This window comes from Camelina sativa, chromosome 9 (assembly GCF_000633955.1).
Source record: "Camelina sativa cultivar DH55 chromosome 9, Cs, whole genome shotgun sequence".
Classification (NCBI taxonomy): Eukaryota; Viridiplantae; Streptophyta; class Magnoliopsida; order Brassicales; family Brassicaceae; genus Camelina; species Camelina sativa.
The window spans coordinates 37,058,570-37,070,550 of NC_025693.1; the positions used below are offsets into that span (position 1 = coordinate 37,058,570).

General features: G+C 35.7%; 4 protein-coding genes and 1 long non-coding RNA gene across 7 annotated transcripts in view; 1 reads left to right on the forward strand and 4 right to left on the reverse strand.

Annotated features, from left to right (window-relative positions):
- LOC104716053 (elongation factor G, chloroplastic-like) lies at positions 65-1,011 on the reverse strand. The gene is made up of 3 exons (XM_010433399.2): positions 802-1,011; positions 219-731; positions 65-130 (listed from the first exon to the last, which is right to left on the reverse strand). Exons 1-3 carry the CDS (start codon positions 1,009-1,011, stop codon positions 65-67), a joined length of 789 nt encoding a protein of 262 aa, XP_010431701.2.
- Positions 1,064-1,813, forward strand: LOC104714616. Its single transcript, XR_755876.1, has 4 exons — positions 1,064-1,086; positions 1,185-1,251; positions 1,365-1,424; positions 1,577-1,813. It is a non-coding gene; the product is annotated as an uncharacterized LOC104714616 (long non-coding RNA).
- Positions 1,759-4,785, reverse strand: LOC104714615 (elongation factor G, chloroplastic). Of its 2 annotated transcripts, none has more exons than XM_010432047.1 (4): positions 4,380-4,785; positions 2,774-4,191; positions 2,191-2,703; positions 1,759-2,102 (listed from the first exon to the last, which is right to left on the reverse strand). In XM_010432047.1, exons 1-4 carry the CDS (start codon positions 4,630-4,632, stop codon positions 1,935-1,937), a joined length of 2,352 nt encoding a protein of 783 aa, XP_010430349.1. In that variant the 5' UTR covers positions 4,633-4,785; the 3' UTR covers positions 1,759-1,934. The 2 variants fall into 2 exon arrangements, with proteins under 2 accessions (XP_010430349.1, XP_010430350.1); XM_010432048.2 differs by having other exon boundaries at positions 2,774-4,188; positions 4,380-4,780.
- Positions 5,487-6,524, reverse strand: LOC104714617 (21 kDa protein-like). The gene has a single exon (XM_010432050.2). It carries the CDS (start codon positions 6,423-6,425, stop codon positions 5,631-5,633), a length of 795 nt encoding a protein of 264 aa, XP_010430352.1. The 5' UTR covers positions 6,426-6,524; the 3' UTR covers positions 5,487-5,630.
- Positions 11,105-11,981, reverse strand: part of LOC104714618 (21 kDa protein-like) — a 2,971-nt gene continuing 2,094 nt past the window's right edge. Inside the window, exons 2-3 of one of the 2 annotated variants that reach the window (XM_010432051.2) lie at positions 11,794-11,981; positions 11,114-11,654 (exon numbers count right to left, since the gene is read on the reverse strand). In XM_010432051.2, the coding sequence (XP_010430353.1) occupies positions 11,312-11,654; positions 11,794-11,981 (531 nt within the window). In that variant the 3' untranslated portion in view covers positions 11,114-11,311. Of the gene's footprint in view, positions 11,655-11,793 lie in introns of both variants that reach the window. The other variant, XM_019229685.1, reaches the window with a different exon arrangement.

Genomic DNA, 11,981 nt, shown 5'->3' on the forward strand with positions numbered 1-11,981 from the left:
CAATGTTATGCGCATAAAGAATTCCATAATTGACTGTTTTAATAACTTGTTTACCTCTTTGTTGTTANATGCCTCTCAACGTACTCACATACTGAAACATCTCTGCTAATGGAACCAGAGAGTCCACCACCTACAACAACAATGTCAATATCAGATTCATCAAACAAGTTTGGATTTGTTTTTATCACCCGATCTTAGAATTCGTTTTTTTTTCATACCTTGAGACCACCGGGTTTGTCTCCAAAGCTGTTGATTTGACCTCTTCTTGAGTTAAGATCACCAATGACATCTCCAAGATGTTCGTCTGGTGTAACAACTTCAACTCTCATGATAGGTTCCAGCATTCTTGGACCTGCTTTCTTCATCCCTTCACGGAAAGCTCCTCTTGCAGCAAGCTGGAAAGCTAGCACGCTTGAGTCAACATCATGGTAAGATCCGTCAACTAGACAAGCACGGACATCAACAACCGGGAAACCAGCAAGCACACCAGAGCCCATACACTCTTCAAGTCCTTTCATGACACCAGGAATATACTCTCTTGGCACAGCTCCTCCTTTGATCTCACTCTTGAATTCGTATCCTGATCCTGCTGCCAGTGGCTCAAACCGGACTGTAATATCAGCAAACTGACCTTGTCCACCTGATTGCTTCTTGTGTGTGTATTTCACTTCAGATATTTTGGAGATACTCTCACGGTAGTTGACTTGTGGTGCACCAACGTTAGCCTCAACCTGAAAGATGAAAAGGAATTAGACGCTTGGAGACGTGAAGAAGAGAATAGATTTTAGGTTAACGTTTTACCTTGAACTCTCTTTTCAGTCTGTCAACGATGATCTCGAGATGAAGTTCTCCCATTCCTTCAATGACAGTTTGGTTCATCTCTTCATCACGAGAAAAATGGAAAGACGGGTCTTCTTGAGCGAGCTTGATCAATCCCGTTGCCATTTTATCAATGTCAGCTTTTGTTTTTGGCTCAATCGCTACCTTGATGACGGGATCAGGGAAGTCCATACGTTCAAGAACAACAGGGTTTTCTGGATCACTCAGGGTTTCTCCAGTGACNGAACTTCTCGATGGTGTTAGAAGGTATTTTATATATGTGTAGTCAAAAAAGGATTATTCACTATATCTAGTTATGTCAATATATGCCTATGTAACATGTTCTGAAACTCTCTATTCTGCAGATGTGTACAACAGATCAACAAAGCAAACCGTGGTGACCTTACTCCCGAGGAGTTGAAAGAACGACAGGTCAGTTTCTGTTACTGTCTCGAAACTTTTTCGTTTTTCGGTTATGAGAAAACCCTGTAATGTTAGGTTAAAATTTTGGGATTTTGCTTTCTTTTTTTTTCTTATTATCACAGGCTAAGGGAATGCAAGACCCAGAAATCCAGAACATTCTCACAGATCCTGTAATGAGACAGGTAAATAAACAAACAAACTTCTCTAGATTATGTTACAGTTCACAAATCTCTCTAGTTTTAAGATCAAACTTCTGGGAGCAATCCTGGAAACCAAAATTGAGCTATCTCTATGTTGTTACGTCTCACCAATATCCAACATGTTGCTTGAACAGGTACTGTCTGATCTCCAGGAGAATCCAGCAGCAGCACAAAAACACATGCAGAACCCAATGATCATGAACAAAATCCAAAAGCTGATCAGCTCAGGAATTGTCCAGATGAAATAAACCCAGAAGTGAAGACATTATTGATTTCGATTTCCGCTGATTTGTTACTCTTTTACAACTTCAAACACTAAGATCAAATTCTTCGTCATTTTCAGACTTTTTTGATATATCATTTTTCTCTCATATCCATGTGTTTTAAGACAATAACAACCTTGTCTTCACAAATTTGATTAGCATACATAGACTGCTGTATGAAATCAAACAAAATCACAATAAGCTTTTAGTGTAGGAACAAAAATTCTGTCTAAGCAGCAACTTCTTGATCCTTGTTCGAAAGCTGGTTCTGAATATGCTGAGGAACAACATCGAACTTAGCCAATTGCATTGAGTAAGACGCCCGACCTTTTGTCATGCCTCTCAACGTACTCACATACTGAAACATCTCTGCTAATGGAACCAGAGAGTCCACCACCTACAACAACAATGTCAATATCAGATTCATCAAACAAGTTTGGATTTGTTTTTATCACCCGATCTTAGAATTCGTTTTTTTTTCATACCTTGAGACCACCGGGTTTGTCTCCAAAGCTGTTGATTTGACCTCTTCTTGAGTTAAGATCACCAATGACATCTCCAAGATGTTCGTCTGGTGTAACAACTTCAACTCTCATGATAGGTTCCAGCATTCTTGGACCTGCTTTCTTCATCCCTTCACGGAAAGCTCCTCTTGCAGCAAGCTGGAAAGCTAGCACGCTTGAGTCAACATCATGGTAAGATCCGTCAACTAGACAAGCACGGACATCAACAACCGGGAAACCAGCAAGCACACCAGAGCCCATACACTCTTCAAGTCCTTTCATGACACCAGGAATATACTCTCTTGGCACAGCTCCTCCTTTGATCTCACTCTTGAATTCGTATCCTGATCCTGCTGCCAGTGGCTCAAACCGGACTGTAATATCAGCAAACTGACCTTGTCCACCTGATTGCTTCTTGTGTGTGTATTTCACTTCAGATATTTTGGAGATACTCTCACGGTAGTTGACTTGTGGTGCACCAACGTTAGCCTCAACCTGAAAGATGAAAAGGAATTAGACGGCTTGAAGACGTGAAGAAGATAATAGATTTTAGGTTACGTTTTACCTTGAACTCTCTTTTAAGTCTGTCAACGATGATCTCGAGATGAAGCTCTCCCATTCCTTCAATGACGGTTTGGTTCATCTCTTCATCACGGGAAAAATGGAAAGACGGGTCTTCTTGAGCGAGCTTGATCAATCCCGTTGCCATTTTATCAATGTCAGCTTTTGTTTTCGGCTCAATCGCTACCTTGATGACGGGATCAGGGAAGTCCATACGTTCAAGAACAACAGGGTTTTCTGGATCACTCAGGGTTTCCCCAGTGATTGTATCTTTGAGACCCGCAAGAGCGACAATGTCACCAGTTAAAGCCACTTTAACATCTTCTCTGCTGTTTGCATGCATTTCCAAGAGTCTTCCGATTCTCTCCTTCTTTCCTTTGTTAGCATTCAGCACGTAAGAACCAGCTGAGAGTTTCCCTGAGTAAACCCTCACAAATGTAAGAGAACCCACAAAAGGATCACTCATGATCTTGAATGCTAAACCAGCGAATGGCTCGTCATCATCTGGTTTTCTTATGATGATAACTTCCGGGTTCTCAGGATCTGTTCCATTCATTGGCGGCACTTCAACAGGCGAAGGAAGATAATCAACCACAGCATCAAGTAACGGCTGTACTCCTTTGTTCTTAAAGGCTGAACCACACAGAATAGGCACAAACTTGCCAGTAATGGTTCCTTTTCTAACCAATCTCTTCACTGTGGCCTCGTCAGGCTCAACTCCTTCTAAATAGTTCTCCATGACCTCATCATCCAAATCAACAATCAATTCCATCATCGCCGCCCGATACTCTTGAGCCAAATCCTGAAGATCAGCTGGAATATCCTCGTAGTTGAACTTGGCACCAAGCTCTTCTCCTGACCAAACTATAGCTTTCATCCTCACAAGATCAACAACACCTTTAAAAACATCTTCAGCACCAATAGGTATCTGAAGCACCAATGGCTCAGCACCCAAATTAGTCACAATCATATCCCTCGTCCTGAAAAAGTTAGCTCCAAGACGGTCCATTTTGTTGACAAAGCAAATCCTAGGCACACCGTATTTATCAGCTTGTCTCCACACAGTCTCGGACTGAGGCTCGACACCAGCAACACTATCGAACAAGCATATAGCTCCATCGAGAACTCTCAGAGCACGTTCCACTTCAAGAGTGAAATCGACGTGACCCGGTGTATCAATAATGTTGATCCTGTGTTTGTCCCAAAACGTTGTGGTTGCAGCTGAAGTAATAGTGATTCCTCTTTCTTGCTCTTGTTCCATCCAATCCATAGTAGCTGTTCCTTCATGGACTTCACCGATTTTGTAGTTTCTTCCTGTGTAGTAAAGAATCCTCTCTGTAGTTGTGGTCTTCCCAGCGTCTATGTGAGCCATAATACCAATGTTTCTGTAATCTTTAAGCGGCACAGCACGCTTCGTCTCTGCTATATAACACAACACAATGAAGCCAAATCAGCTTTAGCAATATCAGAACTTAACTAGAAGAGTCACTTCTCAGAGGCAATTTAACAAACACTTAGAAGGCATGTAAAAAATTTCAAACTTTGACGGCAAAAAACGAATTCAGTGAGATAAAGATGGAAGCTTTGTAAAAGAGTTACAGAACACAAACCTTCGGCTGCAGCAAAGACTGAGAATTGTTTTTTCCTGTGAGAGAGCTTGGAAGAACCAAGCCCAATACGAGAAGTACCCAGAAACAGAGGAATTGAAGAAGAAATCGAAGAAGATGAAGCTTTAGGAGGAAGACCCAGAAACGTAGCACGGTGAGACAGAGGAAGAAGAACAGGTCGTCTCTGTGAACCATTGAGATTACAAACCAACGAACCGGAACTAGAACTCGATATCCTCAGAGCATCCGCCGCCATTTTTGTTTATCAAAATCGCTCCTTTCTTCTTCTACTTCTTCGTCTTCCTCTTCCTCTTCCTCTTCCTCTTCCTCTTCCTCTTGGTCACTCTTTGGCTAAAACGTATCACTCTGTGGCTTGGGGATAACGAAGCCCTTTGGGCTTGGCGTGGTTTGTTTCTGAACCGTTGGTTTATAAAAATAAAATTATATGGTCTATAAATTTTCTAATTGGTTCAAATGGATAAGGAGAGACACGTCAGTGTCTAATTGGTTTTGGCAAAACAAGTTGATTCGAACCGGAACCATAAAAAGTATGGGGTGTGTTCTTCACTGTTTCAGTCCAATTTGATTCCTCTAAAACTACAACTAGTAACCAAACTTAATAAGAGGTTGAAGGAACATAACTTGATTGGCGATATACAAACATGTGGATTAATATGCTTCTTGGTAGGTGTTCAAGTTACACAAGTAATAATAACTGAGTAGCAGAAGAGCTGGCTAGTCTAGCTAGGTCCTCAAGGACATTCTCAATGTAGCTCGTACGTGTTTCATTTATGATTTTTCCTCCTAACCAAAATTACTCTTTCAATACCAGTCTTATACGTAAATGTTGTGAAAAGAAAAGAAACAAAACTTATATAGTTGAGTACAAAACAAACAGTGAAAACAAAAACAAAGGTTATGAATCATATGTGACAGAACAAAGGTACAATACAAGTATATAACTAGGTTTTGCTTAACAAGACAGATCATGATTAATCCCTATTCGAATTAAGTAATTATACTACCGAATCTTACTAATACAATATCTCCTAGCCGTAATTTGAGCCCGACAAAGGGGTTGAACTTGTCAACCACCATCAAAATATATAATACAAAAAATCTTCACATACAATTTTTTTATATACAGAAATTAAAAAATCACAATACCTAAAGTACACATACAATCATAAGCATTTTTTATTTTTGTAATGAAAGTATTAGAACATTTTTTTCTTTTTGTGTATGAACATTTGACTATGATAAGTTTTCTTGCGTGGAGGCGTACATATTAATGAGAGCGAGTGAGTTGCTGGTCAGCCGAGCAACCTTAACAACATGTTGCCGAACCAAATCTTTCACGACCGTTTTGACTCTCCTTAAACTATCCATACATGTATCATCATCCGTGAGAGCAGCACTAACCCATGTCTGAACATCTGACATAACCATCTCAAACTTCCGACTATCTTTATGGTTGATCGAGTCCAACTCTCTTATCGAATCTTGAAGTGAAATCACCGAGTCTCCAATCTCTTCCACGCAGTCAGCAACAGCAACTGCTTCCAAAGGTGCTAGACCACCTCCATGAGAAACGTTTTTGATGAATTTAGAGGCGGACTTGGCTGAGGTGAGGGTGAGATTAAGGGCGGTGATGGCGAGTTTTTGAGGGCTGGAAATGATTTTTGAGGCGTAAGGAGATAGAGAGATGTAGCAAAGGGTTTTGTAGAGTGTGAGGTTGCATGAAGTTTTTATGTAATCTAAGTTGGTTTGATTTAAATGTCTTGATAAAGATGATGATGATGGTGGTGATGATGATGGTGATGATGGTGATGATGATGATGGTGGTGATGCTGGTGATAATGATGGTGATGGTAATGATGATGGTGATAATAGTGGTGATCGTGATGATGATGGTGATGATGATGATGGTGATGGTGATGGTGATGGTGATGGTGATAATGATGATGATGATGATGATGATGATGATGTGATGAAGAGAAGAATGGCTATGGAGAGAAGAAGGATTTGGGGTTGAGATAAGAGTTTCATCTTTGTTTTGTGCTTTCTTTTTTTTGGATCGTCGACGATTTCCTTTTTAAAGAGAAATGGCTAAGGTGAACTAATCATGTGAATGTGCGTGTTTATGTAAGTATATATATAGAACATGTGACATAAAATGAAACTTGTGAAAAGAAAATTAGTTGAGTCTATTAATATCTCTAATAACTTATTTGATTGGAGCTGAGGTTTTTTGGTGGGAAGAAGGCTTACCCATTTATCTGGCTCAAGTAGTTTAACGTATTATGGATTTGTCACATATACAATCAAATATCTTATTTTATTCATAAACGACGAAAAAAAGAGTTCGATTTTTCTTATCTTAATTAAACCAAAGAGTATAACTCCCAAAGTATGAAAGAAAACGTTAATTGATTATAAATAATCTATAAATTAATAAATATTATTTACATATATATAATTGGTTGTTAAATATATTTTTTCACACATATATAATATATTTTAATATGTATGTCATATGTTTTATGAATACTTGCGTGAAATATTAGCAATGGAGCTTTCTTTCCATACAATAATGAATCTAGAAATTAAAATAATTAAAGTAGTGAATTGTTTATTTTAAAATTCTATTAGTATCTTTATAGTCCATTATCCATACTCATTAGTTTTCTTATCTTGCTTCTTTACAATTAGGAAAAGACATATTGAGATATTGCATCTTTACAATACTCATTAATTTTCTTATATTGCTTCTTTATTAGCTGTAATAATTAGTTATTTGATTTTCATAGTTATTGTAAGAGAAGCTTGAACTTGTAGAATAGATTTTGTTTTTCTAAACCTGTATTTGTATGAATTAATTAGTCCAACGATACAGTTTGGTCCAGCGATATAGTTCCCAGTTTATTGAAGGTCATATATATCACCAATAAATCAAAGCTTTGAAATTAAATAAATAAGTGACCACCGTAGTTATTCGCTTCTAATGATCATATAATGAATTCTCTAGGTTCTTAAAATTTATTCGGAAACGTTTTAGACCCAATTGTTATAAATATGGAACTTTTTTTTTTTTTGAAGAACAACCTTGAGATTACAAACCGAAATGAATTTAGACTATAGAGTTATTAGTTCATAAGTGATTTCTCATTGTTGATACGTTTTAAATATTTATTTCTCTAATGGAATTGATTTTTTTTATTGTACAAATAGCGTCAATAATGCATGTATTTTCATCATATTTTTTTCCGCTTATAAAATTATGAAGAGACTAGCTAGGTTTCGCAAAAAATTATGTAAAATATCTATACATTTTTTAATGGTTTTCCATTTACATTTTGTTTTTACATTGTACTATGGTTTCAAAAACGTAATAGTATGATCATTTTCACATTTACGTACGTACGTAGTGTTGACGACTTGACGTGTTGTATTAGAATTTTGTTTTTTAGACCGATGCTCTTTGGCATAAGCAAATGAAGCAATAGCTCTCATTCATAACAAGTTTTGCTAGCCCATGCATGCTTCTTATATCAATTATTTTACCTACTAGACTTGTTTGTCTCAAAGAAGTAAAGATATTATGTGATCACTCTTTCTTTTTCTGATAGACGCTATTCAAAGATAGTGATCATTTGAATGCCTATTTTTGGCCATTTGCATTTTACTACATGCCCTTGTCTGCATGCTTTGAACTAGCTGTCACTTGCAAATGTGTTCCAAACAAAACAAAAACAAAAATTCGATCCGAGATGAATAAATAAAAAACCATTATCTCGAAAAAAATTAACGTGTTAGAGTTATATATCAGAAATGCGAAAGAGTTAGATTAGTATACAAAACACACAGCCTCTTTACTCATCGTCAAACTGGTTTTTAGTTAGAAATCTATAATTATGCTCTTATTTAATTATTGTTACGGTTTTAGTTGTAACGATTTTAGTTGGTAATTCACATTTATATATCAAACTAAATGATTAATTATGATATTTTGTTATTTTTTTAATTAATTTTTGTTTTGCTTAGAAATTTCACTATTTCGTTCAGTTACGTTATTCCACAATGTCATGTCATCAATCAAAGCTCGTTTGTGTTAAAGTGTTGCTTGCGCAGCTGCACGCATGTTACAATCACCTATTACAAATATATATGAAGGAGTCTATATATAGTTGATTATTCTTATAACAGACGCCAAATTAGAATCACAAGTGCACAGTGATATGACTCATATTCATAATAATGAATCTGTTACATTCGTTTCCATAATGAATTAGATGTTTCGTAGACGTTAATTAACGATGGCCAAAAAAAAAAATTTCCTGTAACCGATGGCCAAAAAAGTTAACATCATAAATCGCTATTGCAAGCATACTTTTCTATTGGTAAAAGGTATACGAAATCTTATTATCATATTAGTCTAATATGATAATAAGATTCCGTTGTATAGGTTTAACTAAATCCCAAGTTTCAGCTTAAATACTTAAAATTCCTTTTATAATCTTTTTATTTTGCATTGTGAATTTATCAGATGGATCTGTACACAGAAGAATCGATCAAACACCGTAACAAACTTGATTTTATTGCCTTTCGAAACTTACACTAGAAAATTCATAAAACGTATTCATGTTTGAACTATACTTTGATCGATGAGGATCCAAATTCTAAGCAGCATATTGTATTATCAAATATGAAATCATATAATTCCAATAACCCAAAACTAATCAACTAAAAACTTGGCATCATCGTCTCAGGTTATATTAGGACAATATCGTTCCTATCTTTTTATCTTTTAGGTTTGCTTTTTGCGTTAGCTTTCGAACATGATCTCTAGATATATCTGTTTGTCGGCACTTGGCCGTCACATACTCAATCTTAATGAAACAAAAGTTAAAACGAATCTCCTTTTTCTTTTACCAAAAGATAAAGAGAGCATTTGATCCCTTAAGTTTTATCATAGTAAAAACTTTACATTCGTATGTTTCATATGATCAATCTCCCCAATTTTAAACCCACTGTTACTTTCATCTGGATATATATAAATATTCTTTAGCAGTTTCGCATGCAGATTAAGATAATATTTTTAAGAATTAGTATGCCTTTTACAAAAGTCTTGGTGATATTTGGACTTTATTCTATTTTATATTCTTTATTATTAACTAATTTTAACCTAAAGAAAAGTTCTATTAAAATATTTAGTGGAATATATATAAAAGTTAGTTTCATACAACATTTTTATTTTGTAAATTTAAAATAAAATTTATGAATAAAATGATGATGAAATGAGCTACTAAGTACTAACGGAGTAGTACTAAATAGTGCGAAATGGTAGATTATGGTACATTACAAAGAAAATATAATGTTTAACTAATTAAAAATTTTAATAAATGCAAATCTTGAAGAATGTTGTGGATGACCAAAACTTGATATCACAATTTGTGTTTAACCAAAAAGGTAATAAAATTACTTATAACCCGATCTACTATATCGCCCTTTTGGCATATGCTAGTTCCGATCGGTTCATGAAATCATCTGTTGCGACTTGCGAACAACAAAATCTAGTATCTCACATCATAAATAGCCCATGCAGGCCCATTGAGAGTTTGAGACCTGGCTAGTGGCTACTGGCTACATTAGCGTGGTATATAAAAATGAACGTGAGGAACTTGACTTTTTTTATTTATAGAACTTTAAGATTATTAGGAACAAAATGTAGAATAATAGTTCAAGTAAATGCGTAACGTCTTTTTCCAAAACATTAGAATATGTATCGTCTTTTATGTCGGCCAAATACTGTTTCCCCTTCGTCTTATATTTTGCGTCTTTCAAACCGTTAATTACGGGAACAAAAGTTCGTATTTGATTTATTTTAATTTTGCATATCACAAAATTTGGTAGTTGTCGTTGAAAAAATCTTGTCCTGTCCTTATGGGTCGACGCTGGTCATTGTCGAGCACATGAACAAAATTTTAAGAAATAGTTCGCTACAAGACAGACACTAATAAGATTAATCACTGGTAAATGTTTTGTTATAAAAAAGAACCGATTCCATTAATACTTGGAAATTATTGGTAGAGGAGATAAATTTTGAAAGCGTCGNAAAAAAAAAAAAAAAAAAAAAAAAAAAATCATAAAACGAAAAGAGTACTGTCTAATAATATTGTCGAATCAATGATTCATTTCTGAATTGAAAATGTTGGGTGAGTAGTTCAACTCTGTGTCATCATATATTACAGTTCATGTGATCAATTGTACAGCTGTTAGTGTTAAGATGTGTATCATTGGCTTATTTTTTAAAAGAGTTTAATAATTATTTGATTTCAGTATTATTTAATTCAGTTGTTTTCAAATTATTATGTACTAGTAGTATAAAATACGTTAATTTTGTCCTGAATCACTAGAAACAAATCAAGACTTTTGTCTTTGGACAAATCTTGTCTCCCAACGTTCTCTCCTATTTATGTATTATTATCTCTGTTTATTTGTTACATAAGAAAAAAAAAATTTGAGTGAAGTAATCTTAGTATAGTGATAAAAGGTAAGTCTATTGTAGAAGGCACCATTATACACGTAGCAAAATAAAATTCCAAAATATTAGAGCTTACTTTGAATCTCAAAAACTGCATTTAATACGGTTCAGTAATATCTTTACGCAGAAGTTAGCATATGCCAACATGAAGTAAATCAGTAATATGACTACCGTATATCTATAATTTACACCCAAAAAAACGTATATTTATATCATCTTTTATCTTAAAATAAAATATTATACAGAACACAACAAAGATTGTTACACAATCTCAAGTTTTCTTTTCAGACCGACAAAAAAAAAGATTACAATTTATACAACTTTGAAGTTTAGTTTCAAACTTTCACATACAAAAACCAAAATTTCACATTTTAAGAAACAAAAAGTCCATTTAGGGAAGCTTCACACTTCGTTTCTCTGCAAACTGATTAACCAAAGCGAGAGCATTGCTAGTGACCTGAGCCACGTGAACCACCTTAAACCGAATCAGCCTCTTCAATTTGCCTCCCATGGCATGATCCGAAAATCCATCTAGACACGTTGTCTCGTCCGTCAAAGCGGCACTGACCCATGTCTGAACATTGCTCATTTTCCACATGAAGTCCTCACTAGCCACAGCATGGCCAGCTCGACCCAGTTCTTTAACCGATTGAGCTAACCGGTCCACGCTATTGCCTAGCACTTCGATGCAATCTTTGATTGCTAAATATTCTCTACGTTTAAATCTTGGTGTCCTATATATACAGAAGAAGAAAATGTTAGGAAGAACTTTTGTAAACTCTTACACTCCGGGCTGCAACCAGAGAGTACCGATCTAGTTTTAAGCCTAGTGTGTAGTTGAAAAAATAAAATAAAATGTTAGAAAAAGCGTACTCTTTAGTTAGTTTGGCGACGAAGATAGAAACGGATTTGGCTCGAGCTAAGCTGATGGTGAGAGCGGTTTGGGCGAGATCTTGGTCGTTGTTATGGCGGATCTTGGTGGCGTAAGCAGAGAGTGTATGTACGCATAGTGATGGATATCGGGTGGTTTGGCAGGAAGACACAATGAACCGGTCTGGTTC

Bases quoted from the DNA above. Each gene is read 5' to 3' on its own strand.
- LOC104714615 (XM_010432047.1), bottom strand. From the start codon at position 4,632: ATGGCGGCGGATGCTCTGAGGATATCGAGTTCTAGTTCCGGTTCGTTG. The intron at 4,192-4,379 runs GTTTGTGTTCTG...TGTGTTATATAG, and splicing joins AGTCTTTGCTGCAGCCGAAG to CAGAGACGAAGCGTGCTGTG. The intron at 2,704-2,773 runs GTAAAACGTAAC...TTCATCTTTCAG, and splicing joins GACTTAAAAGAGAGTTCAAG to GTTGAGGCTAACGTTGGTGC.
- LOC104714617 (XM_010432050.2), bottom strand. From the start codon at position 6,425: ATGAAACTCTTATCTCAACCCCAAATCCTTCTTCTCTCCATAGCCATT.